At 45.6% G+C, this 26,829-nt stretch overlaps 1 protein-coding gene across 1 annotated transcript in view; it reads left to right on the top strand.

Moving 5' to 3' along the window:
- Positions 1–20,873, top strand: part of LOC138299188 (stonustoxin subunit beta-like) — a 136,953-nt gene extending 116,080 nt beyond the window's left edge. The window contains exon 4 of the mRNA XM_069237285.1: positions 19,896–20,873. Within this exon, the coding sequence (XP_069093386.1) occupies positions 19,896–20,365 (470 nt within the window). The 3' untranslated portion in view covers positions 20,366–20,873. The remainder of the gene's footprint in view (positions 1–19,895) is intronic.
- Positions 20,874–26,829: the final 5,956 nt, after the last annotated feature.

Here is a 26,829-nt window from a genome sequence, read left to right as displayed (position 1 = left end):
GACAACTGCACCACCATCAAAGGTGGGGAAGGGCCAAACAGAAAAGGGCAGGTCAGGGGAGGGCATGGTGGCACCGACTGAGAGACCAGTGTCACACCTTTTGTCGACGTCCACGCCAACCTGTAAGGTGGCGAACACCGCTAGCTGCACCGCCACCTGCACCGCCTCCGGCACATCTACAGCCGCTGCGACAGTCCCCAGCCTCTTCCCCGGTGGGCAGCCGTCCAAGACTGCAGGAGACATCTGCTTTCTCCCTCAGCAGATGCTGACCCATGCACTGCCACCAGCACCGCCGCCACAGACCCCGCCGCCAGAACCAACGCCACAGAGACCGCCTCAAGCCCCGCTGCCACAGACACCGCCGCAAGCCCTGGCTGCGGCCCCGCGACGTCCTCGGACAGTGGCACCACCGCTGAAATGCCTACCATCCCCAGTGGTCAGTTGTCCGAGGCTGGGAGAGAGGTCTTGGACTCTGAGCAGCTTCCATGAAGCATTACTGTCATCACTGTTGGCACCTGCAGGTGGAAGGCGAAGCCGCAGTAGTGTGGGGTATGTCGCTGCCTCCATGGCGTATCATGCTGCCTGTACCTCGCCAATACCGTGCCACGCACACCGAGGTGAGTGCATTGTACCGGCCACACTGCACGTGGAGCACTCTGGGCACAAAGCCCCCTCCAGAACCAGTGGAGAGATACATCCACTACCTCAGTCCTTGGCAGGATGAAGCACTCTGGGCACAAAGCCCCCTCCAGAACCAGTGGAGAAATACATCCACTACCTCAGTCCTTGGCAGGATGAAGCACTCTGGGCACAAAGCCCCCTCCAGAACCAGTGGAGTATCACATCCACTACCTCAGTCCTTGGCAGGATGAAGCACTCTGGGCACAAAGCCCCTTCCAGAACCAGTGGAGAAATACATCCACTACCTCAGTCCTTGGCAGGATGAAGCACTCTGGGCACAATGCCCCCTCCAGAACCAGTGGAGAAATACATCAACTACCTCAGTCCTTGGCAGAATGAAGCACTCTGGGCACAAAGCCCCCTCCAGAGCCAGTGTCCCCCTCCCCCTTCCCCTGAGGTGCCTGTGTATTTTCGATCTGATGCTCCAGCAGTGTTCTCTCTGTTTCGAGTCAGGTATCTAGTGTGGGCTTTGCCCATGCATTTTGGGCTCAGTGGTCCACGAACAATGATTGGTGCACCATCCGGACTTATGTAGTTGGTGTACATAATTGTATATAATGGATTTTGAATTTTGACAATGAGATTTCACATGATTACATTTGTTCAAATCATTTCCTTTTGTCCTTGCGTTCTTCCAGGGGGGGGGGAGTGTATATGTAATGTTGCTGCATGTATTTGTGTGTATGGTGTTGTGGGTGGGGGTGTTGCGTGTGTGTGTCACTCTCTTTTCCCTCCCCCTCCCCTGTGTGCTAGGTGCAGTACTCACCGTCGTCGTCGTCTTTGGTGCTCCTGATAGAAGAGGAGGAAGACCAGCATCGGCAGTATCTGCAATTTGGGCTCCATGGCGTCCTGGTTCCTCGTTGGGTGTCGAGAGGTGAGTGGGTTCCCTTCTGTGTACTGTTTCCGCTGTGTTTTTGTTCGCGTTGGTTCTGCCCCGGAAAAGGTGGCAGATAGGTGTCTTGAAATACTGTGGGCGGTACTTTATCTACCGCCTGTCTGTTGGCGGTTACCGCTGCGGTGTTTGTTTGTACCGCCGTGGCGGTCGGAGTATTAAAGTGGCTGTCTATGTTGGCGGTTTAGCCATGGTCGTGATCCCATTTTTTTTTTCGCCATACTGTTTGAGGTATTACCGCCGCTTTAACACCGACCGCCAGGGTTGTAATGAGGGCCATAGTGTACGGGAAGCCATAGTAAGTGTATGTTCTGGACACTGGTTACTACGAGTTCCCCAGCTACATGATGGCCTCTCTGAACCCCTGGCTGTTTGGTATCAAACAACTCAGCATAATAAATCCTCCCTGGTGCCAGTGTTGGATTTATTATGAAATGTACCCAGGGGGCACCTTATAGGTGCCCCCTGCAAACCTAACAGCCCTGGCATGGTTGCTGATGGCCGTAGCCAGCCTGCCATCACAAGACAGGATTCTAGACCCCTGGGGTGAGAGCCTATGCTCTCTGGGGCCAGAATACAAAGCTATTCCTGGTTGGAGGTGTCACACCTACTTCCCCAGGCAGGCACCCTCCTCAGACAGGAAGCTTCAAAGGCACTATCCGGACTTGTGTAGTTGGTGTACATAATTGTATATGCTGGATTTTGAATTCTGACAATGAGATTTCACATGATTACATTCGTTCAAATCATTTCCTTTTGTTCTTGCGTTCTTCCAGGGGGTGGGGGGAGTGTATATGTAATGTTGCTGCATGTATTTGTGTGTATTGTGTTGTGGGTGAGGGTGGGGGTGTTACGTGTTGCGTGTGTGTGTCACTCTCTTTTCCCTCCCCTGTGTGCTAGGTGCAGTACTCACCGTGGTCGTCGCTGCCGTCTTTGGTGCTCCTGATAGAAGAGGAGGAAGACCAGCATCGGCAGTATCTACAATTCGGGCTCCATAGCATCCTTGTTCCTCGTTGGGTGTCGAGAGGTGAGTGGGTTCCCTTCTGTGTACTGTTTCCGCCATGCTTTTGTTTGCGTTGGTTCCGCCCTGCAAAAGGTGGCGGATAGGCATCTTGAAATACTGTGGGCGGTACTTTGTCTACCGCCTGTCTGTTGGCGGTTACCGCCGCAGTGTTTGTTTGTTCCGCCGTGGCGGTCGGAGTGTTAAAGTGGCTGTCTATGTTGGTGGTTTCCGCCATGGTCGTGGTTCCCATTTTATTTTACCCTAGACTGTTTGCGGTATTACCACCACTTTAACACCGACCGCCACGGTTGTAATGAGGGCCATAGTGTACAGGGAAGCCATAGTAAGTTTATGTTCTGGACACTGGTCACTACGAGTTCCCTAGCTACATGATGGCCTCTCTGAACCCCTGGCTGTTTGGTATCAAACAACTCAGCATAATAAATCCTCACTGGTGCCAGTGTTGGATTTATTATGAAATGTACCCAGAGGGCACCTTAGAGGTGCCCCCTGCAAACCTAACAGCCCTGGCATGGTTGCTGATGGCCGTAGCCAGCCTGCCATCACCAGAGAGGATTCTAGACCCCTGGGGTGAGAGCCTATGCTCTCTGGGGCCAGAATACAAAGCTCTTCCTGGGTGGAGGTGTCACACTTACTCCCCCAGGCAGGCACCCTCCTCAGATAGGAAGCTTCAAAGGCTATACCGGCTTTGGAACGCGACCCCAACCTCCACTGCTACCAGCAGAAGGCAACTCCCCCAGTTCAGCCCACACTTTGGATGGGAAAACCATTGAGAAAACTAGAATAATAGGAGGATCGGCCACCATCAGCCAGCACCACCCCTCAGGTCTGGCAGGTGAGGTGATGCCTCCATTTCATTTTCCCCCATCTTGGATGGAAGGGGAAATAGCCAGTTAGGGTCAGGGTTGTTTCCACCTCCCAAAGGAGGTGTCACATAGTGGGTGTAGCTGCCCTAAGGTAGGTGGCCCATTGGCCACTACCAGGTACTCCCCCTATCACCTCATAGATACAGTATTTAGGTGGCAAACCCTGACCAGAACCTCATATTCCTGACGACCTAAGAAGAGCTGTAGCCCACAGAAGTTGCACCAGCAGAGATTACTAAAGACACCATCTGACTTGGGCCGAGTCCTACGAGCCTATCTGCAGCCCTTGAAGAACCTGCGCCAAAAGACGACTTGTCCTGCAGCACAGCAACGTCCAAAGCCTTGGGAGGACTGCCTGCCTTCAAAAAAGACCAAGATCTCCCATAGACAGCGGACCTGTCCAAAAGAAACAAACTTTAAAGAAGAAGTGGCCTACTGGTCCTGTGAAGGTTCCCCAGTGATTCTGAGCAAGAGTCCACTGTGGGCTGGCCCCTGCCAGACTCCACAGCGACGCCTGTAGCCTCAGTCCGAGGTCTCCCCCTGACCACTACTTGTCCAGTAAGCGGTTACTAGCACCAAAAGACACCCCTGAAACTGGAGCCCCTGGGCCTTGGGATGCTGGACCATCATTATCCCTATGATTCCTGGCATCTCTACTTACCTGGGCAGCTGCGAGTTGTCTTTACCCGGCCTCCTGGACAGAGCCTGTAGCCTGTTTCTGAAACCTATCTCCTCCATTGGATAACATTGGGCGCCCAACTCTGTGTTGGCACTATCCACCCAACTGCTCCTGCGCCGCTGAGGATGTAAGTTTAGTGCTGCCTTCTGGCCCCCCTTGTTTTTACCTCAGCTGCAGGATATCGACCTTTGACCCCGCTCTACTCGCCTGGGAGCAGCACATCTTCGGTTACTCCCTGTCTCAAATGGTTAACCCTAGGCACCTGACGTTGTATCAGCACTCTGCACCCGGCCGCCCTGTGCCACTGAGGGTGTAATTTGGTGCTGCCTTGTGGTCCCCCATGCTAACCTCGACCCCTGGAGACCAACCTCTGATGCCGCTTGTACTCACCTGTGAGCAGTGCATCTTTGTGCGCCCCCAGTCTTCATTGGTTAACACTGGGCACTCGACTCTGAATTCGAACTCTGCATCCAGCCACCACCGTGTCACAGTGGGTGCACTCTTGGTGCTGATTTGAACCTTGTCTGGTGTTGACCTCAAAACCCGAAGACTGGATTTGTAAGTCATTTACTTACTTGCAAACCACTTCTCCTGCACTCACACCTCACTTAGATCTACAACCTTGAGTCCACACAGGGTCGTCAAAATGTTGTGCATGATAAAGTTTGGGGAAAAAGCAATTCCCAAATAAAATGTCTGTTACCATCCCTATGACAATATGAAACAAGCACGTTTTCCACAAACAAAATAAACGCCAGGGATAACAGCGTCCTCTCCAACCAACTACAACTTACAGTTCACTAGAAGTTCAAAAGTGTGTCCACACTCACTCTTTTCCACAAACACATTATCAGCCTCTGATCTTTCCATCCAAATACACAATCTTCCTTTGTGCTCCCAATCTAGACCTAAGGTAGCTAATTTTCCAGTCAAACTCAACAAAAGACTACATTAAATGCCATAAGTCATGGGAATATGATGATAGGTAATGTAATTAAATTTTCTACTGCTCAGAGCTTTCCTGCCAAAAGTCAACAACTTTACAGAGACCTTGTCCAGCGGCTATCCAACAACTTGGAGCCCTCTTTTGACACAGCCTGCTGGTTTGCCCTGGACACCTGGACAAAGCTAGTCCCTGTATCTGACTTACGCCCCATTGCAGTCAGCCTCAAATTTTGACTTTGTCCTGCTCAAGGGCAACCAGATGACTGTGGTTGACTTATGTTCTTTTTGCACTATTTTTAACCTTAATCTTTGAAAATGCATAACTCCTGTTCTACTGATTGTATTTTTGTTGTTTTGGTGGGTTGTATGACAAAACCATGCATGACGGAACCACACATGCCTTAACAATGCAGTCGTAACCATGACGCGTCTTTTCCATGCATGCCTTTACCATGCATGCCTTTTAAACAAATGTTGTTGCAAAAGTATGCTTTGTGAAGGACTATGTCGAAACAATATGCGTGGTTGTGTTATACAACCCCCCTCTCAACCTAAACAACTACCACAATGAGGCCCAAAACTACCCCCAACCTTAAAAACCTCCCCTCCAAAAACTCTGGCCCCTGTTTACATAAAAAACTACCCCGACCCCACCATCCGCCCTGAGCCCTAAAACCTCCCCCTCTTCTAAACACTAAACTACCCTGACACCCTCCACCCGACAGGAGCTCTAAAACCTTCCCTCTCCCCATATAACTAAACTACCCCAACCCCCAACCTCATCCCTAAAAAATAAACTACCTCAACCCTGCCCATAAAAAATAAACTACCCCGACACCCCACGCCCACCCTGAGCCCTAAATCCTTTCTCACCTCTAATAACTAAACTACTCCAACCCCTCACCCACCTTAAGCCCTTAAAAATAAACTACCCCGACACACCCTAATCCCTAAATCCGCTCCATCGCTAAAAACTACCCCCCAAATCCTGCCCCACTTACCTCACTGCTTCCTTTCCCGATCCTTCATCCTCTCCTCTCCACCATTCTCCCACCCTTCCTTAAAACTTTCCTGCCTCTAAAAAATAAACTACCCCAACCCAACCCCCCACCCCTAAAAAATAAACTACCCTTCCCCCCACTCACCCTAAGCCCTAAAAAATAAACTACCCCGACCCTCCCACCCTAATCCCTACAAAATAAACTACACTGATAACCCCACCCCGCCCCTAAAAAATAAACTACCCTGACTTACCCCTCTGCATCCTCCCCCCGATCCTTCCTGCTTTTATCTCCGCACCACTAGACCACCCTCTGTCTTGTCTCTGCCTTAACTACACATATGCGTATGGCTCTAAGGCACCAAGGCTGGATGGCCTAGCCGAGTGCATCTACAAGGCCTATAAACATATTATACCCCCCAACTTTTGAAGGTATGTGCACAGGCCCTCAAGACCAGCATACTTCCCCGTAAGAAGGACAGTGATTACTCAGCTGTTCCAACCTGCTGTGCATCCTATAGGCTGCTATCCTTCCTGAACCTAGACAACAAAATATTGCCCAAGGTGACCGCTACAAGTTTTTCTCCCTAGAACAAGTCATATTTCCTGTCCAAACAGGATTTGTCCCGCACCACTTCCTTACAGTAAACCTCTGCACCATATTTACTGCATTGACTACATCTCCTTATCTATCCTGGCATTGGTTGTTTTTCTTGACGCCGAAAAGGCATTTGACTCCTTAGAATGACTATTCCTGCAGGCCACTTGACTAAACTAGGACTTCCCCATGGTTTTTTCAGGGCTTTATTAATCTTCTGAATACCAACCCAGTGGCCAGAATCCAGGTGAATGGCACTCTCACAGACTCCTTTCCAAGCACGGATCACTAGGGGGCCTGAACAAGGCAGCACTTAATCACCCTTGCTTTTCATCATCGCCCTGGATCCACTGGTTTGGGTGCTCCAGGACGACCACCTGCATAGAGGGTTGTGGTTTTGCACTAGTCTGCTACTTATCTTCAAGTATTCAAATGACATTCTGCTGTTTCTTTAGGACCCCAGGCCTAACTTAACTTCACTTATCTGTGAAATTATAAGGTTTGGCAGCCTGCCCGGACTGTCAATAAATTGGAACAAGTTTTAACTTTTTCCCTTCACTGATGCCACAGCTCCCAGTTTTGTCGATTACCCTCGTAAGTCGTGCGTCAACTCCCCCAAATGCTTAGGCATTATTTTCCACAAGCAGAAAGAGATGGAGATCTGCCTCAATAACAGTCCTGCCGCTATCCATTGCTGGGAGCGTTGTTGTGCTCCTGCGTTTTTTGTATATGTTTTAAAATATCCCAATTTCTCAACTTAACAACTTCTTTGACACTTCAGGCAGCCTTTTATTTAGACTAGTCTGGGTGGGTCGCCACCCCCGTATCAGCTGGAAAACTCTAATGCTCCTGTATGAGTGCGAGGGCCTCGAGTTGCCAGATTTCCATCTTTGCTAGTTAGTGGCACTGTGTCACTTTTTGCACTATTGGTACCACCTCAATGCACGCCTCCCCTACCTCAAGCTGGAACAACATCCGGTGGGCCGCATCCCTATGTCCTCCATTCTACCATTGGGCATACCCCATGACCCCAAAGACATTAACACGTTAGCTACCATCAGTTGGGCCCGGACAAGACTACAGAGATACCTAGGAGTAGACAGACTGTATTCCCCTGACATATCACTTAAGAACAACCTGTAGTTACCCTTGACACAGGAACAGCTCGTACAGCACACACTCGAGACACACCATCTGGCCACGCTAGGTGACCTTTTCCCCAGTTGGCAGGTTATTACACATAACACGCTTACACAAACAGGAGCTCCCATGCTCCCATCCAAATGGACCATTTCATAACAGACGACTCCAGGGCACATTGCAGGATCATCTGCCATCAAACCCGATGATTCCCCCCCCCCCGACCTTGCTGAGTGAATCGGCTGATGGTTCACGGCTTGTGTCCCATCTATAGCAATGCTGCCTAGCATTGAAGCCGGTGGGCAGGGCGTGGACATCCTTAGAACACTATCTTTCGAGCTTCTGCTGCACTCAAATGAAGCTTGTGTCCATCAATCACCGACAAGTTGCTGCATTATAAATTCCTACAATGAGTATACACAATACCACAACACTTAGCCATGATAAATCCCTCCCTATCACATCACTGCCTAAAATATGATGCCACATATGCAGACTTTGCACACCTGACATGGAACTGCTCTGTTATTCAGACATTTGGTCGCAGATTTTAGCCACCCTTTCTGAAATGGTGGAACTGCCTACTGACTAGGACCCTATGGTGGTAATGCTGGGGTACATCAAGCCCTTACTGTAGGAGGCTGGACTGGCTTGTAGTGAGTACCAAGGGGTACTTGCACCTTGCACCAGGCCCAGTTATCCCTTATTAGTGTATAGGGTGTCTAGCAGCTTAGGCTGATAGATAATGGTAGCTTAGCAGAGCAGCTTAGGCTGAACTAGGAGACGTGTGAAGCTACTACAGTACCACTTAGTGTCATATGCACAATATCATAAGAAAACACAATACACAGTTATACTAAAAATAAAGGTACTTTATTTTTATGACAATATGCCAAAGTATCTTAGAGTGTACCCTCAGTGAGAGGATAGGAAATATACACAAGATATATATACACAATAGCAAAAATATGCAGTATAGTCTTAGAAAACAGTGCAAACAATGTATAGTTACAATAGGATGCAATGGGGAAACATAGGGATAGGGGCAACACAAACCATATACTCCAGAAGTGGAATGCGAACCACGAATGGACCCCAAACCTATGTGACCTTTTAGAGGGTCGCTGGGACTATTAGAAAATAGTGAGAGTTAGAAAAATAACCCTCCCCAAGACCCTGAAAAGTGAGTGCAAAGTGCACCAAAGTTCCCCTAAGGACAAAATAGTCGTGTTAGAGGGAAAATGCAAGGAAAACACAAATCAGCAATGCAACAACGATGGATTCCTGACTGAGGGTACCTGTGGAACAAGGGGACCAAGTCCAAAAGTCACAAGCAGCTCGGAGATGGGCAGATGCCCAAGAAATGCCAGCGGTTGGTGCAAAGAAGCTCTTACTAGGCTGAAGAACTGTGAATACTGCAGGAACGACAAGGGCTAGAGACTTCCCCTTTGGAGGATGGATCCCCCACGCCTTGGAAAGTCCTGCAGAAGTGTTTTCCCGCCGGATGGACGCCAACAAGCCTTGCTACACGCAAATCGTGCGTTTGGCGTTTTTGGACGCTGCTGGGGCCCAGGAGGGACCAGAAGGTCGCAAATTGGACCTGCAGAGAGAGGGGACGTCGAGCAAGACAAAGAGCCCTCACTGAAGCAGGTAGCGCCCGGAGAAGTGCCAGAAACAGGCACTACGAGGATGCGTGAAACGGTGCTCGCCGAAGTTGCACAAAGGAGTCCCACGTCGCCGGAGACCAACTTAGAAAGTCGTGCAATGCAGGTTAGAGTGCCGTGGACCCAGGCTTGGCTGTGCACGAAGGATTTCCGCCGGAAGTGCACAGGGGCCGGAGTAGCTTGCAAAGTCGCGGTTCCCAGCAATGCAGCCCAGCGAGGTGAGGCAAGGACTTACCTCCACCAAACTTGGGCTGAAGAGTCACTGGACTGTGGGGGTCACTTGGACGGTGTCGCTGGATTCGAGGGACCTCGCTCGTCGTGCTGAGAGGAGACCCAAGGGACCGGTAATGCAGCTTTTTGGTGCCTGCGGTTGCAGGGGGAAGATTCCGTCGACCCACAGGAGATTTCTTCGGAGCTTCTGGTGCAGAGAGGAGGCAGACTACCCCCACAGCATGCACAAGCAGGAAAACAGTCGAGAAGGCGGCAGGATCAGCGTTACAGAGTTGCAGTAGTCGTCTTTGCTACTATGTTGCAGGTTTGCAGGCTTCCAGCGCGGTCAGCGGTCGATTCCTTATCAGAAGGTGAAGAGGGAGATGCAGAGGAACTCGGCTGAGCTCATGCATTCGTTATCTAAAGTTTCCCCAGAGACAGAGACCCTAAATAGCCAGAAAAGAGGGTTTGGCTACCTAGGAGAGAGGAAAGGCTACTAACACCTGAAGGAGCCTATCAGCAGGAGTCTCTGACGTCACCTGGTGGCACTGGCCACTCAGAGCAGTCCAGTGTGCCAGCAGCACCTCTGTTTCCAAGATGGCAGAGGTCTGGAGCACACTGGAGGAGCTCTGGACACCTCCCAGGGGAGGTGCAGGTCAGGGGAGTGGTCACTCCCCTTTCCTTTGTCCAGTTTCGCGCCAGAGCAGGGGCTAAGGGGTCCCTGAACCGGTGTAGACTGGCTTATGCAGAATTGGGCACATCTGTGCCCAACAAAGCATTTCCAGAGGCTGGGGGAGGCTACTCCTCCCCTGCCTTCACACCATTTTCCAAAGGGAGAGGGTGTCACACCCTCTCTCAGAGGAAGTTCTTTGTTCTGCCATCCTGGGCCAGGCCTGGCTGGACCCCAGGAGGGCAGCTGCCTGTCTGAGGGGTTGGCAGCAGCAGCAGCTGCAGTGAAACCCCAGGAAGGGCAGTCTGGCAGTACCAGGGTCTGTGCTACAGACCACTGGGGTCATGGAATTGTACCAACAATGCCAGGATGGCATAGAGGGGGCAATTCCATGATCATAGACATGTTACATGGCCATATTCGGAGTTACCATGGTGAAGCTACATATAGGTAGTGACCTATATGTAGTGCACGCGTGTAATGGTGTCCCCGCACTCACAAAATTCAGTGAATTGGCTCTGAACAATGTGGGGGCACCTTGGCTAGTGCCAGGGTGCCCTCACACTAAGTAACTTTGCACCTAACCTTTACCAGGTAAAGGTTAGACATATAGGTGACTTATAAGTTACTTAAGTGCAGTGTAAAATGGCTGTGAAATAACGTGGACGTTATTTCACTCAGGCTGCTGTGGCAGGCCTGTGTAAGAATTGTCAGAGCTCCCTATGGGTGGCAAAAGAAATGCTGCAGCCCATAGGGATCTCCTGGAACCCCAATACCCTGGGTACCTCAGTACCATATACTAGGGAATTATAAGGGTGTTCCAGTAAGCCAATGTAAATTGGTAAAAATGGTCACTAGCCTGTTAGTGACAACTTGAAAGTAATGAGAGAGCATAACCACTGAGGTTCTGGTTAGCAGAGCCTCAGTGAGACAGTTAGGCACCACACAGGGAACATATACATGCACACCTATGAGCACTGGGGCCCTGTGTGACAGGGTCCCAGTGACACATACATATAGGCCACAAACCTATGAGCACTGGGGCCCTGACCAGCAGGATCCCAGTGACACATAACAAACATACTGAAAACATAGTGTTTTCACTATGAGCACTGAGGCCTGGCTATCAGGATCCCAGTGAGACAGTGAAAACAGTGACAAACACCCTGACATACACTCACAAACAGGCCAAAAGTGGGGGTAACAAGGCTAGAAAGAGGCTACCTTCTCACACAACCCCCCCCCAAACGAAGGACAATAAGGCTAACCTTGGCCAGTTGAGACTTTATTGTCTAAGTGGTGATAAGTAGAGAGTAGCTCTGCAATAGACTGGTTACTCCCTTTATCATCCACTATATGGTTACTTCCCTGTGGGGATGTAAACCACCCTGTTTGAAGTTTTTTAGCTAACCAACAATGTGAAGATGTATTTTCAGAGTTTCTATCAGTAAGTTTTAGTTTAGAGCAGTGTGAATTGTCCACTGAACCTATTTGTAGTGATGGAAATGCCAGACAGGGATGCTGTCTCAGAAAAGCCATAGCTGGGCAAAAACTTTGTCCATCTGGCTGGAAGAGAGAACAGGGATGCTGTTTCTCTTGAGTTGGAGCAGGGCAGGGATGCTGTCCTATGAGCTCCACACTAGGGCAGGGATGCTGTCCTAAGTGTTGTGAGGTAGTGCAGGGTTTCTGCACTAAAGTGCCTCTGGGAGGGTTGGAGGGATGCTCCATGTTAACTAAAATGGTGCTGTTTTTCTCACCAATGTTAGTTATCCCACAGAGAGGTACTTCCACCTCAGGGAGTCCAGCTTTGGCAGCTGATGATTCCCTTGGAACAGGTGCCACCCCAGGAGAGGTTTCTCCCACCACAGGAATTGTATCCTGAATGGTAGGGTGGTTAGGGGATACTGTGATACCCTTTTTACCTGTTGATGGAGAGGGATCCTGAGTTTTCAGGCCTTCTCTCCTTTGCTTTTTCATTTCACTTGAAATGAGAGGGAACAATTCCTCAGGGATGCCCAGCATGGCTGCATGGGCATAAAACTCTACATCAGCCCAACCTGAGGCCTCTAGGTCATTACCTAAGAGACAGTCTACAGGTAAGCTAGGTGATACCACCACCTGCTTAGGGCCAGTAACTCCACCCCAACTAAACTGAATTATAGCTAAGGGAAGAAACTTAGTGGAGTTATGGACATCAATAATCTTATACTGTTGTCCAATGATGTGTTGTTCAGGAGGCACTAGGTTTTCAGTCACCAAAGTGAAACTGGCACCTGTGTCCCTGTAGGCCAAGGCCTCAACACCATTTATTGAAACTGTCTGCCTGTACTTATCCATTGTAAGGGGACAAGCAGCCAGTGTGGCAAGGCCAATGCCACTAGGTGTGACAGAAACTGTCTTGGGACTGATTACATCAGTTTCCACTATGGACCCATAAGTGAACCCAACTACACCCTTTGCTTGACTGTTGCCAGCAGTCCCACCACTAGTACCACTACTGCTAGGGGCACTAGAGCTTGATGTATTAGTGGTGGTAGGCTCAGGGGGTTTACCTGGACAGGACTTATCCCCTGGCCTATGGCCTCTGTTTTTACACACAAAGCACCAAGGCTTTTTAATGTGTGCAGGTTGGGAAGAAGAGGAAGAATTTGTTTTATCCCCACCCTCTGAAGAGTGTTTAAGATTTGAAGTGGGATCTTTGGTTTTACCCTTATCCCCATGCTTATCTTGAGATTTTTCACCATCTTTCTTCTTATTGCCATCTTTGTCACCCCCTGTATGAACTTTTCTGTTCACCCTTGTTCTGACCCATTTGTCTGCCTTCTTTCCCAATTCTTGGGGAGAGGTCAGATCAGAGTCTACCAGGTACTGGTGCAACAAATCAGACACACAATTATTAAGTATATGCTCTCTCAGGATTGTGTTATACAGGCTTTCATAATCAGTAACTTTACTGCCATGTAACCACCCCTCCAAGGCCTTCACTGAATGGTCAATGAAATCAACCAGTCTTGTGAAGACTCCTTTTTGGTCACTCTGAACTTTATCCTGTACTGTTCAGTGGTTAAGCCATAACCATCCAGGAGTGCATTCTTAAGAACTGTAAAATTATTGGCATCATTTTCTTTCACAATAAGGAGCCTATCCCTACCTTTTCCACTAAATGATAGCCATAGGATAGCAGCCCACTGCCTTTGAGGGACATCCTGTACAGCACAGGCCCTCTCAAGTGCAGCAAACCACTTGTTAATGTCATCCCCCTCCTTATAAGGGGGAACTATCTTGTGCAGATTCCTGGAATCATGCTCTTTTGCAGGATGACTATGGGGAATACTGCTGCTGCCACCATGGGTATCTAAACCCAACTTCTGTCTTTCCTTCTCTAATTCTAAAGATTGTCTATCCAAATCCAGCTGTTGCTTCTTGAGCTTCAGTCTGGTTTGTTCCACTCTCAATCTATTGAGCTCCCTTTCTAACAATCTGTCATCAGGGTGGGTGGGAGGGACATTTCTAGATACAGAGGTATGATGGGAATGAACAGAAGGAGACCTGTCCCTTACAGAGGGCACCCTAACAGCTTGGCTAACAGTATAATGTGAGAGCACACCATCAGTATGGTGTGATTCAACCTCTGTACCAACTATGCTAGACTGTCTAGTAATGGGCAGGCTGAGAAGTTTCTTTCCTGAATCTTTTCCTGGGGGAGTCCCTGGATCAGATTGAGAACCATTAGCTACTTTTTCACCAGATTGGGCACTTATGGCCTTATCCTGTACTCTAAGCATGTTAATTAACAGTTCTAAGGAAGGATTCTTCCCTACACTCAAACCTCTCTCTATGCAGAGACTCCTTGCTCCTTTCCAGCTAAGGTGATCATATGCAAGTTTGGACAGTTCAACATTTTTTCCTGTGCCAGACATTTTTTAGAGAGATTTAAAGTGATAGAAAAAGAGAAAAAAGTTTTCAGAACTTTTTGGAAAGACAGAAAAAACTTTTTTTTAAACTTTTAAGAACTTTTTGAAAGTTTAGAAGTACTTTTCAGCACTTAGAAAAGAGCGAAAAGAGGAAATGCAAAACTTTTTGGCTATGTGTATATACACTGACCTTGTTTTGTATATTTTTCTCTTATGAAAAGTACAATGACAAGAGTGGTAAGTAGTCTCAAGCACTTATCCCACCACTGCACAACCAATGTAGGAGGCTGGACTGGCTTGTAGTGAGTACCAAGGGGTACTTGCACCTTGCACCAGGCCCAGTTATCCCTTATTAGTGTATAGGGTGTCTAGCAGCTTAGGCTGATAGATAATGGTAGCTTAGCAGAGCAGCTTAGGCTGAACTAGGAGACGTGTGAAGCTACTACAGTACCACTTAGTGTCATATGCACAATATCATAAGAAAACACAATACACAGTTATACTAAAAATAAAGGTACTTTATTTTTATGACAATATGCCAAAGTATCTTAGAGTGTACCCTCAGTGAGAGGATAGGAAATATACACAAGATATATATACACAATAGCAAAAATATGCAGTATAGTCTTAGAAAACAGTGCAAACAATGTATAATTACAATAGGATGCAATGGGGAAACATAGGGATAGGGGCAACACAAACCATATACTCCAGAAGTGGAATGCGAACCACGAATGGACCCCAAACCTATGTGACCTTTTAGAGGGTCGCTGGGACTATTAGAAAATAGTGAGAGTTAGAAAAATAACCCTCCCCAAGACCCTGAAAAGTGAGTGCAAAGTGCACCAAAGTTCCCCTAAGGACAAAATAGTCGTGTTAGAGGGAAAATGCAAGGAAAACACAAATCAGCAATGCAACAACGATGGATTCCTGACTGAGGGTACCTGTGGAACAAGGGGACCAAGTCCAAAAGTCACAAGCAGCTCGGAGATGGGCAGATGCCCAAGAAATGCCAGCGGTTGGTGCAAAGAAGCTCTTACTAGGCTGAAGAACTGTGAATACTGCAGGAACGACAAGGGCTAGAGACTTCCCCTTTGGAGGATGGATCCCCCACGCCTTGGAGAGTCGTGCAGAAGTGTTTTCCCGCCGGATGGACGCCAACAAGCCTTGCTACACGCAAATCGTGCGTTTGGCGTTTTTGGACGCTGCTGGGGCCCAGGAGGGACCAGAAGGTCGCAAATTGGACCTGCAGAGAGAGGGGACGTCGAGCAAGACAAAGAGCCCTCACTGAAGCAGGTAGCACCCAGAAAAGTGCCAGAAACAGGCACTACGAGGATGCGTGAAACGGTGCTCGCCGAAGTTGCACAAAGGAGTCCCACGTCGCCGGAGACCAACTTAGAAAGTCGTGCAATGCAGGTTAGAGTGCCGTGGACCCAGGCTTGGCTGTGCATGAAGGATTTCCGCCGGAAGTGCACAGGGGCCGGAGTAGCTTGCAAAGTCGCGGTTCCCAGCAATGCAGCCCAGCGAGGTGAGGCAAGGACTTACCTCCACCAAACTTGGGCTGAAGAGTCACTGGACTGTGGGGGTCACTTGGACGGTGTCGCTGGATTCGAGGGACCTCGCTCGTCGTGCTGAGAGGAGACCCAAGGGACCGGTAATGCAGCTTTTTGGTGCCTGCGGTTGCAGGGGGAAGATTCCGTCGACCCACGGGAGATTTCTTCGGAGCTTCTGGTGCAGAGAGGAGGCAGACTACCCCCACAGCATGCACAAGCAGGAAAACAGTCGAGAAGGCGGCAGGATCAGCGTTACAGAGTTGCAGTAGTCGTCTTTGCTACTATGTTGCAGGTTTGCAGGCTTCCAGCGCGGTCAGCGGTCGATTCCTTATCAGAAGGTGAAGAGGGAGATGCAGAGGAACTCGGCTGAGCTCATGCATTCGTTATCTAAAGTTTCCCCAGAGACAGAGACCCTAAATAGCCAGAAAAGAGGGTTTGGCTACCTAGGAGAGAGGAAAGGCTACTAACACCTGAAGGAGCCTATCAGCAGGAGTCTCTGACGTCACCTGGTGGCACTGGCCACTCAGAGCAGTCCAGTGTGCCAGCAGCACCTCTGTTTCCAAGATGGCAGAGGTCTGGAGCACACTGGAGGAGCTCTGGACACCTCCCAGGGGAGGTGCAGGTCAGGGGAGTGGTCACTCCCCTTTCCTTTGTCCAGTTTCGCGCCAGAGCAGGGGCTAAGGGGTCCCTGAACCGGTGTAGACTGGCTTATGCAGAATTGGGCACATCTGTGCCCAACAAAGCATTTCCAGAGGCTGGGGGAGGCTACTCCTCCCCTGCCTTCACACCATTTTCCAAAGGGAGAGGGTGTCACACCCTCTCTCAGAGGAAGTTCTTTGTTCTGCCATCCTGGGCCAGGCCTGGCTGGACCCCAGGAGGGCAGCTGCCTGTCTGAGGGGTTGGCAGCAGCAGCAGCTGCAGTGAAACCCCAGGAAGGGCAGTCTGGCAGTACCAGGGTCTGTGCTACAGACCACTGGGGTCATGGAATTGTACCAACAATGCCAGGATGGCATAGAGGGGGCAATTCCATGATCATAGACATGTTACATGGCCATATTCGGAGTTACCATGGTGAAGCTACATATAGGTAGTGACCTATATGTAGTGCACGTGTGTAATGATGTCCCCGCACTCACAAAGTTCAGTGAATTGGCTCTGAACAATGTGGGGGCACCTTGGCTAGTGCCAGGGTGCCCTCACACTAAGTAACTTTGCACCTAACCTTTACCAGGTAAAGGTTAGACATATAGGTGACTTATAAGTTACTTAAGTGCAGTGTAAAATGGCTGTGAAATAACGTGGACGTTATTTCACTCAGGCTGCTGTGGCAGGCCTGTGTAAGAATTGTCAGAGCTCCCTATGGGTGGCAAAAGAAATGCTGCAGCCCATAGGGATCTCCTGGAACCCCAATACCCTGGGTACCTCAGTACCATATACTAGGGAATTATAAGGGTGTTCCAGTAAGCCAATGTAAATTGGTAAAAATGGTCACTAGCCTGTTAGTGACAATTTGAAAGTAATGAGAGAGCATAACCACTGAGGTTCTGGTTAGCAGAGCCTCAGTGAGACAGTTAGGCACCACACAGGGAACATATACATGCACACCTATGAGCACTGGGGCCCTGTGTGACAGGGTCCCAGTGACACATACATATAGGTCACAAACCTATGAGCACTGGGGCCCTGACCAGCAGGATCCCAGTGACACATAACAAACATACTGAAAACATAGTGTTTTCACTATGAGCACTGAGGCCTGGCTATCAGGATCCCAGTGAGACAGTGAAAACAGTGACAAACACCCTGACATACACTCACAAACAGGCCAAAAGTGGGGGTAACAAGGCTAGAAAGAGGCTACCTTCTCACACTTACCATTGAGGAGTTTTACTTCCATGGCGCTACTACTGGCGAAATGTAGGATTGCAATTTGCTGGGGTAGCAGTAGAGGCCTCACTAAAACTGACTGGCTACAGGACCTGATCTTCTGTGACTGCACCAGCAAGGTCTATGCAATGCTGCAAACCCCCCCACCCACATCAAGGCTTGAAGATATCTGACAGCCACTGAGGGACTATTTCCTTACATTGGAGGCTGGAGCCCCAGAAGACGATGCATTGCCGGCGAAAGTACAATAGGTTCCTCTTTGGCAGATTGCTGTTAACATTTTAAAATAACAAAAATTGAATGCTTTCCAAGGGTACTTTGCGTAGTGCAAAAGCAATACAAACTGGTCATAAATATTGCCGGCGAAAGTACAATAGGTTCCTCTTTGGCAGATTGCTGTTAACATTTAAAAATAACAAAAATGTAATGCTTTCCCAGGGTAGAGTAACACAGTAGTTTGTGCTGCATTGCATCACATGAGATTTTTGGAGCCACTCAGAGCCAAGCAAAGTGGCTTTGCGTGGCTTAAAAATCTGACTTAAGGGTTGCATCACTTTGGCACCACATTGCGTAGTGCAAGAGCGATACAAACTGATCATAAATATGGCCCCAAGTGACCCAATTTGCTGGGGTAGCAGGAGAGGCCTCACTAAAACTGACTGGCTACAGGACCTGATCTTCTGTGACTGCACCAGCAAGGTCTATGCAATGCTGCAACCTCCCCCCCCATCGAGGCATAAAGATATCTGACAGCCACTGAGGGACTACTTCCTTACATTGGAGGCTGGCGCCCCAGAAGACGATGCATTGCCGGCGAAAGTACAATAGGTTCCTCTTTGGCAGATTGCTGTTAACATTTTAAAATAACAAAAATTGAATGCTTTCCAAGGGTACTTTGCGTAGTGCAAAAGCAATACAAACTGGTCATAAATATGGCCCCAAGTGACTTGCAAGTCAATATTGTGATCGTGAGAGTCACCATTTTAGTTAGCTTATCTACCATTTTGAGAAATAAATTGCTATTTGAATATGATTCTCAACTTTCTGAAAGAGTGTGAGAAGCTGGTCCGGTGTGTGGTGGGTACCTAAGGTACTTACACCTTATCCTGATCCAAATATCCCCTATTAGTGTAGTGTAGGCATTGTCTAGAAGCCAGACTCCCCAGGTAGCTGTGGATAAGCAGCCAAGGCTTATCTAGGAGACATGCAAATCTCATGCAATACCACTGTAGTCACACAGCACTTACACACATGAAAGAATACACTCAGTGTTACAAAAAGGATCCCCTGGAACCCTAATGCCCTGGTTACCTAGGTACCACATACTAAGGGTTTACAAGGGGGCACCAGTATGCCAATTGTGGGATGAAATACAGAGTTTTAGGAGAGAGAGCATAATCACTGGGGTCCTGGTTAGCAGGATCCCAGTGAAAACAGTCAAACACACTGACATCAGACAGAAAAAGGGGGTAACCATGCCAAGAAAGAGGGTACTTTACTACACAGAGATGGTTTGAAGCAGGGAGGAACAATAGAGACAGAGAAAAAATAACAGAGAGGAGACTAGTAAATGCCCTATGAGGCGAAAATTGTGTGCCAGCAGCAATTGGTTATAGAGCCACCAAGCTATGAGTCCAGCCCACACTGTGCATGGATGAAGGGTTGGCTGCCTACATTAGGTTGGGTCAGGGCCTGGCCATAATCCAGAACCTGCAGTTAACCCCTGCAGTACACTATCAAAGTCAGTGAGAAAAGGGGTTAGGAATAAATTGCATCATAAAAGAAAATAAATTCAGTGAAAACAGTACTGCTCATGAGTTATGGCTCTGCCCCAAATGTCAAACTAGTTAGGGTGTGCAGTGCATACAATATACTCCATTACTGAGGTCGCCTGCCATGTACAAAACACTGATGTTCAAAGGGCACTGGAAAAAGGGTGATGAACAAGAGTTTAAACATGACGTGTTGCATATCATTTCAGTGGTTTTGCGCGTTTCGAACCAGAACCCAGTTTTAACTGTTCTTTTTTGTGCCCCTAATGTTGAGGTTGGAAGGAGTTAGATCGAACATAGGTTATGTCGTCGACTGACAACAATAGATGAGATGAGTTTGTTTTTTAATTTATTAAAATTGACCTTTACATTTTTGTGACAGTATTTTTTTATTTTTTAGGTTTTTACTGGCCTCAACAAATGTGCACGGATTTGTCACATTTCGTTAATATACTTGAACGAGAGGAGTGTACAATTTCCACCGACGTCGAAATCGCTTTCTTAATGGACAATGACATGTATTGGACATCAAACGATTCCATGATCACCTGTAGGTATAAGAGAGACCCCGCGTGCAGCTTCCGTGTGGTCATGAACACATCTGGAAAGGTGGAAATCAAAGACTACAAGGATAGGTATCTAGCTCTGAAACCAGGTGACTTCCGGGACAACATAAGTATTGTCCCACAAAAGAATCCACCGTTCACTGAATTTGAAGTTAATTATGAAAGAGGGAGAGTGCTTTTTAAGGCGTCCAATGGCTTGTTTTTTACACGATATAACTACACAGGTGACGAAAATGACCAACACCTACAAGCTTGTAAGAAAGAAAGCGACATATACTGCCAGTTTGTAGTGGTTGTTGTATAAAAAATATGGTGTCTTTCTTTTCCGAATTCCTGTTTTGCGACAATTTTTGTTTTGCATATTCTAATTTTAACACTTATTGCATCATGCAAAGAACAGTATTTTATGTGCATAGCACAGTGGGTTACTGCTTTTGTCACAGAGATTCTTTTGTTACTGGACATGGCAGTCTTTCATGTTCCTAATGATGCTAAAAATGGTTTGCTTGCGTAGAAAAATATTCTTATTATTAAAGTCAACGCTAGCCACTGTGTTGTGTTCTGAATCCTGAGTTTTTTCTTCTCCAGATCAAACACAGTTAGAAGAGGCCTACCAGTATGGATGACGTGAATCTTACAACTCGTAGTTCTCTGTAAAGTGGAGACCCTACACTGGTATGAGAGGTGTTATAAAACAAATGAATTACATTACATGTGACAGAGAGGCTATGGAGAGATGAGGCCCTTATGGTTTTACTTCCTTTTCCCACCACATATGTATATGAAAAAGCTTTCTCAGATCTTATGTACCTAAAAAATAAAAAAATAAATCGCTTAGGAAATTTATAATTTGACATGAGGATTCAACGTTCCTAAATAAAACCAAACGTGGAAAAGTTATCCAGCAAGACACAGCGCCAACCTTCCCATTAAAACTTGTTGATTTTTTGCATATTTTTTCAATATAAAATAATTATATATTTCGTAATTCAAATATTTGTTTAGTGTGCACTTGTTTGTATATTTTTTGCGCATTAGTTTTTTAATGTTCAAAAAATTAAATCATACAAATTGCTTGGGGGTCAATAGGTTGGGAATCACTGCTTTAGAAGATATACTTTTCCAAAAATTGTCACATCCTCATTCTGAGTGCTGTGGCAATCGTGAAATCAGGTAGAAACGGTGCTAGAGCCAATCCTGTTTTGCACTTACTGTGCACAGTACTAGTGCTTTTAATGCATAATCTCCTCTAGGCACTAGTTGGAAAACCTTAGGCAGGCAAAACTGTGCAGTATTAGACAGCGTTGGGAAAAATAGTTTCTGCTTTTTATTCCTGTTGAACTGCTGCAAACTTGATACGAGTCTCAAAACTGACCTGATATTGTGCACAAGGACACATCCCTGACGTGTTTTGTAGCCAGCTCTGAGGTGGTGCTCAGAATGAGACTCTTAGTGAACTTCTGAAGAATGTCATCATATATTTAATAGCTGTGCAAAATGTAAACATAAACCAAAACAGATCTGCATATATTTCAAGCTTGGCTGCGGTCGATGAGAGTAAAAATGAAATCTGATGAAAATAAACTTCCAACGCACAGAAACACTTAGCAAGTGGGTAATCAGACGTAAACTGTGCGGTATGCAACTGTATTAGGTCTATCCACCAATGGTTAAATTAAACTACAATAAAATATGTTTTTTTTAAAACTGTGCAATATGCAACCTTCATGGAAGGTGAAAATAAGGAACTTTGCAAAACTACAAGTAGAAAAACATATTCAATCTGTACCTATACAACACAGATGTAACTGTATTGCTTAAGAAAGAGGTTCTGTGAAGAAGAGGAGGCCATTGTGGTGTTAGAGAATGTCAGGTTTCTGTGCCCCAGCTCTGGGGTATCTAGGATGGATTGACAGTGTAGGCCTAAACCTCTTTAGGTGGACCTCTGCATAGGGTTTCATGCATGAAACATAATTTATAGGTGAGGAGGTAAGGTTATGCTCCATGTCTCTCAATACTACAGATTCAACAAGGGACTTTAACAGGACCTTAATGATATCCGGAGAGATTTGTCAGAAAAAATAAAGTAGTTAATTTTGAAAGTATGTATAGATATTTTTGTGAAAATGTTTGCAAGACATTACCGACGGGAGATTTGATTCATTCTCGAAATTCTTATTTTTTTTAAATGAAATATTTGTGTTTCTTAAACACCCTCAGCAGTTTGCAAATAAAAAAGGTACATTTAAGAGAAGAAATTAGGGTTTATCACTAACCCATTTTGTCCTCCAAAGTAATGAGTTGAAAACACAGTAGAAAAATAAATACTTAAGCATATATTGCAAGAAACTACTATAATTGTACAACTAAAAGGTGAGAAATAACATTTCATATATATATATATATGTGTGTGTGTATATATATATATATATATATATATATATATATACACACACAGACACTCACACATGTATACACGACCGGAGATAAGGATTTATGTCCCTTAATACCTTTTTACACATTTGACGAATGTCCGTGAAAGTTTGCATACCTACTGCCCCTGTTTTGCTCTTGAAGTTCTGGCACTTTTTTGGCATGTCGTCAAGGGGGTGCAAAGAAAAAAGGGGGGTCCAAAACGGGCATAAAATCCAATGCAATTTCCGTAGACGTTTGTATTTCACGCAGCGCGAAAACTGTCAGTTGGATTTTTACAAAAGTTAAAAGGATTCTATATTATGGTGCGCAGTTGATTCTTTGGGGCATAGTGGGTAAGTAGGGTTAGTATTTTATACATTTTATGTGTTTTTACCTTAGCTATATCTGTGGCCGCAGTAGTAACGTGGTACTCCTGAGGTATACAGCGATGACAAGTGATTAGCTGATTGGATAATAACTTCCTTTAAAAAAGTTAAAGGCAGCCATGCTGCTTTCAGTTCAAGTTTCCGTGTGTTCTGCGTTACGCCATTCAATGTAAGCATTAGGTTTGATATTCTTCCATAACTATTATCACTTTAGTAAAGAGTTAATAGGTAAGGAAAAATATTTATGTAAGTGCAAATACACTATAGGACACTATATTTTATCAATGTGTGGAGTTTCAAATGTTTACCTATTTTAAATATATATAAAAAAGTGGTTCAAGTGCCACACTAATTACTAAAAATTACCATGCTACTTTAAAAAACCCAACACATTTTAGAGAACACTGCTATAAAAATTTCTAGACATTAAAAAAGAAAAATGGTAAACGTATTACATTTTTCTGGGGTACCATTGTACGGCTGCGCTTTCCTTAATTTTTCAAAAAAATATAGAAACAAAAATATTTTGATCTACCTGTTGCCACGTTACTAAAGTGGAAATAGTTAGGGCACAAATACCACACCTAAATCTTACATACATCGGAAGGTGTAACGCAAAACACGGGCAAAGTGTACCTAAAAACAACATAGCTGTATTTAACTTTCGTAAAGTCAATGATTAGACAGTCAGCTAATGATTTGTAATCACTGTGTACTGTGGTACTATTTCAAAATACCCTTATAGTTCGTTGAAATACCGCAACAACAGATATGATGAAGTTGAAATACTTTAAAACTGCTTAAACTACACAAAATAATCATGTGGGCACTATAATATGTAATGCTGCCTCCTTATAAGAAAATGCAACTGTTTTCGCTTAACGGAAAATGCAAAAGTGAATGTAAAATCCATGGTTTGGGACCCCCCTGTTTTCTTTGGACTCCTTGAATAAATCCCACAAAACTTTTACCCTTTCCATTATGAATCGGGTGGAAAAAGTATGCTAAATAGTGTGGAGATTCGGCAAACAGGTCCTGAATAATTAAGGGAGATAAAAAATTCATAGATTTATAATGTATAAATATGCATAACAAAAAAGGTAACCTATTACCACTGAAATAAAGTTATAATAGGTTGATATTAACAATAAAACGAAGTCCTAATTTAGATGTTGGCGGTATTACTGCTAATCCACTGAGGCCACAGTCCCAAGTACTCCGTCAAGCTGACGGCGGTCCGCCCACCATATTTAGATGTTTTGCGGCTGAGCCAAAGCCTTTCACGATCGAGTGCTCTTTCCAGCCGTCACGTCGGGTTCCCGCCGACAATATTTAGATGTTACAGTCCTGCAGGCAGTGTACTGGTGGCAGATTGCTGGCATAGAGAGACAGTTGCGGGACACAATCTACATTGTTCAGTGGCAGTGGCTATGGAATAGAAGTAAGTCACACACACACTGTACCTTAGCCATATGTGTTCCCCTGCACTATACACTACACAACATAACACATACAACACAACACGTACATGCCAGAAGCACACTTCGCCACAATTAACACATGTTAGAAATGGGGTCTGTAGTTGGCAAAGGTATACACCCTTGTCCAAGTAGGACTGAGTAGTGCTCAGTTTGTCCCACTGTGATTTACCTACACTTGCAGCAGCACCTGGCCATTGTGTGCTTTCCATTTTAAGTGGCATCCTTGATGGAGATATTTATCTCATTAAGAGTTTGCATTCATATCGACATTAACATGTAACATACAAATGTCTGATTGTGCATTATTCTTGTTTTGACTGACCATAGCTAAAGCATGCCTACATTTTAGGACAAATAACATTTGGTTGCCGTCCAGCTTCACATAACTTGTCTTTCTTTCTCCAGGAGAAGCGGAATCTACATGTGCTATTTTGTGGTGCCCTTGGCTTTCTGTTCTCATGACAATTTTGTTTTTTTCATGATATTTGTAGAAGGTGCTAATGAGATGCTGTAATGCACCTGCAAAGTACAGTGTGGTCTAATGTATCTCATGTTGTTGATAAGTGTGTTTCAAAAGTTAGAATTGTTTGATTTAAGCTAAAGCAATATAGGTAGAACTCAGAAAGTTCACTGCCATCTTCTTTGCCTGACTGCTAGCATTCACTCTTTTTCCCAACTTAGCAGAGTAGGATGCTCTGTTTATGGGAGAATAGATTTTGAGACAACTTTATCATAGTTCATCTTGGCTTTAGTGACTTTGGTTTGCTTTTAATATGTCGATTAATGCATTTATTGATTATTGATTTATAACTAATTTGATGGCTTGGATTTGAAACTTTGCTATTCATTTAATAAACCTTTATAGTTTGAAATATAACCGCTCACTGTCTTCCTTTTGAAGCCTAACGTGCGTCACGTAATTGAAACTCTGACAGCATAAAATAACTCTGACAGCAAAAAACGGAAAGAGGCACTCTTTAAAATCCAGAATACAGGCTCCAGTTCACATAGTTTTTCTTTTATTCTGACATCTTAAACATATTGCAATATTGTGCTTTCATTTACATTCATAAAATCTTTTTGTTCAGTTGCAGATATTTCATGATAATCATAATACTTGAAATTCATACAGTGAGTGTTCGTTGAATGAATGAAGAAAAATTTATTATTTTTTTAATAGTTACAAATTGAAAATATGTGTTTTGCGACCCCTGTCACCTTTTCAGGGCTCTAAGAAACAACAAAAATAAATATACACCATTTTCAACAGTACACCCAAATTTGAAAAGTACATATTTGTTGTGACATCTGGCAGAAAACAATTATGCATAAATGTAATAATTGAATCCCCCTAACTCTGATCACCAACATTTCTAAATATGTTTTCAAACTTTAGATACATAAACATAAATACAGATTGTGATATCAATAAATAGAATCAATAAAGCGAAGAAGCTGCAGGAGCAGTTGGATGATCGATTATATATAATTCAATATACCAAAAAACGGAATGAGTAGATATTCAGATTCTTCAGTTTCTTAATTTTTTTGCAGGATTGATCAAAATTAATGTAAATTCATCAATTTAAAAGCAATGCAATTACTATAAAAAAAAGACAACAATACAAGTTTCAAACAATGCCATGGACCTGATCTCTTTGTGGTTCACTGTAAGCCAAGTAGCAAGAAAGAGTAAGAACAGCAAGAAGAATGATGTGAGAATCACAGTTTTTTATAGCTCATTTTAACTGCAAGTAGATGATAAAGATGGAGGCATCCCACAGTAGGGGCAGTTGTAGTGCAAGTACTGTAAAGAGCAAGGGACCCTTTATAATCCAAATGCTTAAATGTTAGTTAAAAGTAAGCAGCTGATATAGATCTAAAACAAAATCACAATTTCAGAGCTCTATTAAATGATAACCAGGTGATGGAGGTGGAGGGATCCTACAATAGTAAAAATTAAAGTGCAAATGCTCTAAACACCCAGGGAGTCCCTCTCATCTAGGTCTACTGAAATAAAGGGAGGCACATAGGAAATAATTAAAATCCATGTGCTGCTATTAATGCTAAAAGAACCCAAGTCATCACAATTCTTTAGAAATAAACAATTGATCAATCAATCAGTGATTTCTAAAGTGCGACTAATCACCCATAGGGTCCCAAGGCGCTGTTTGCGGGCGTGCTGCTCAGTCAAAGAGCCAGGTCTTGAGGTCCTTCCTGAACTGCTTCAGTGATGCGGTCTGCCTGAGATTGAGAGGAAGCGTGTTCCATGTCCGGACTGCGAGGTAGGAGAAGGAACTTCCTCCTGCTGTGCTTTTATAGATTTTGGGAATGGCTGCGAGGCTGAGCTGGAAAGAACAGAGTTGTCTGTTGTGTACGTAGAAGGCGAGGCGGGGGGTGAGGTGTGCCGGTCCCATGTGGTGTAGTGCCTTGTAGGTGTGGATCAGGAGTTTGTATGGGATGCGCTTGTTGACTGAAAGCCAGTG

Source organism: Pleurodeles waltl, chromosome 6, assembly GCF_031143425.1.
Source record: "Pleurodeles waltl isolate 20211129_DDA chromosome 6, aPleWal1.hap1.20221129, whole genome shotgun sequence".
Lineage (NCBI taxonomy): Eukaryota > Metazoa > Chordata > Amphibia > Caudata > Salamandridae > Pleurodeles > Pleurodeles waltl.
This window is presented reverse-complemented; position numbering and strand designations above follow the sequence as displayed.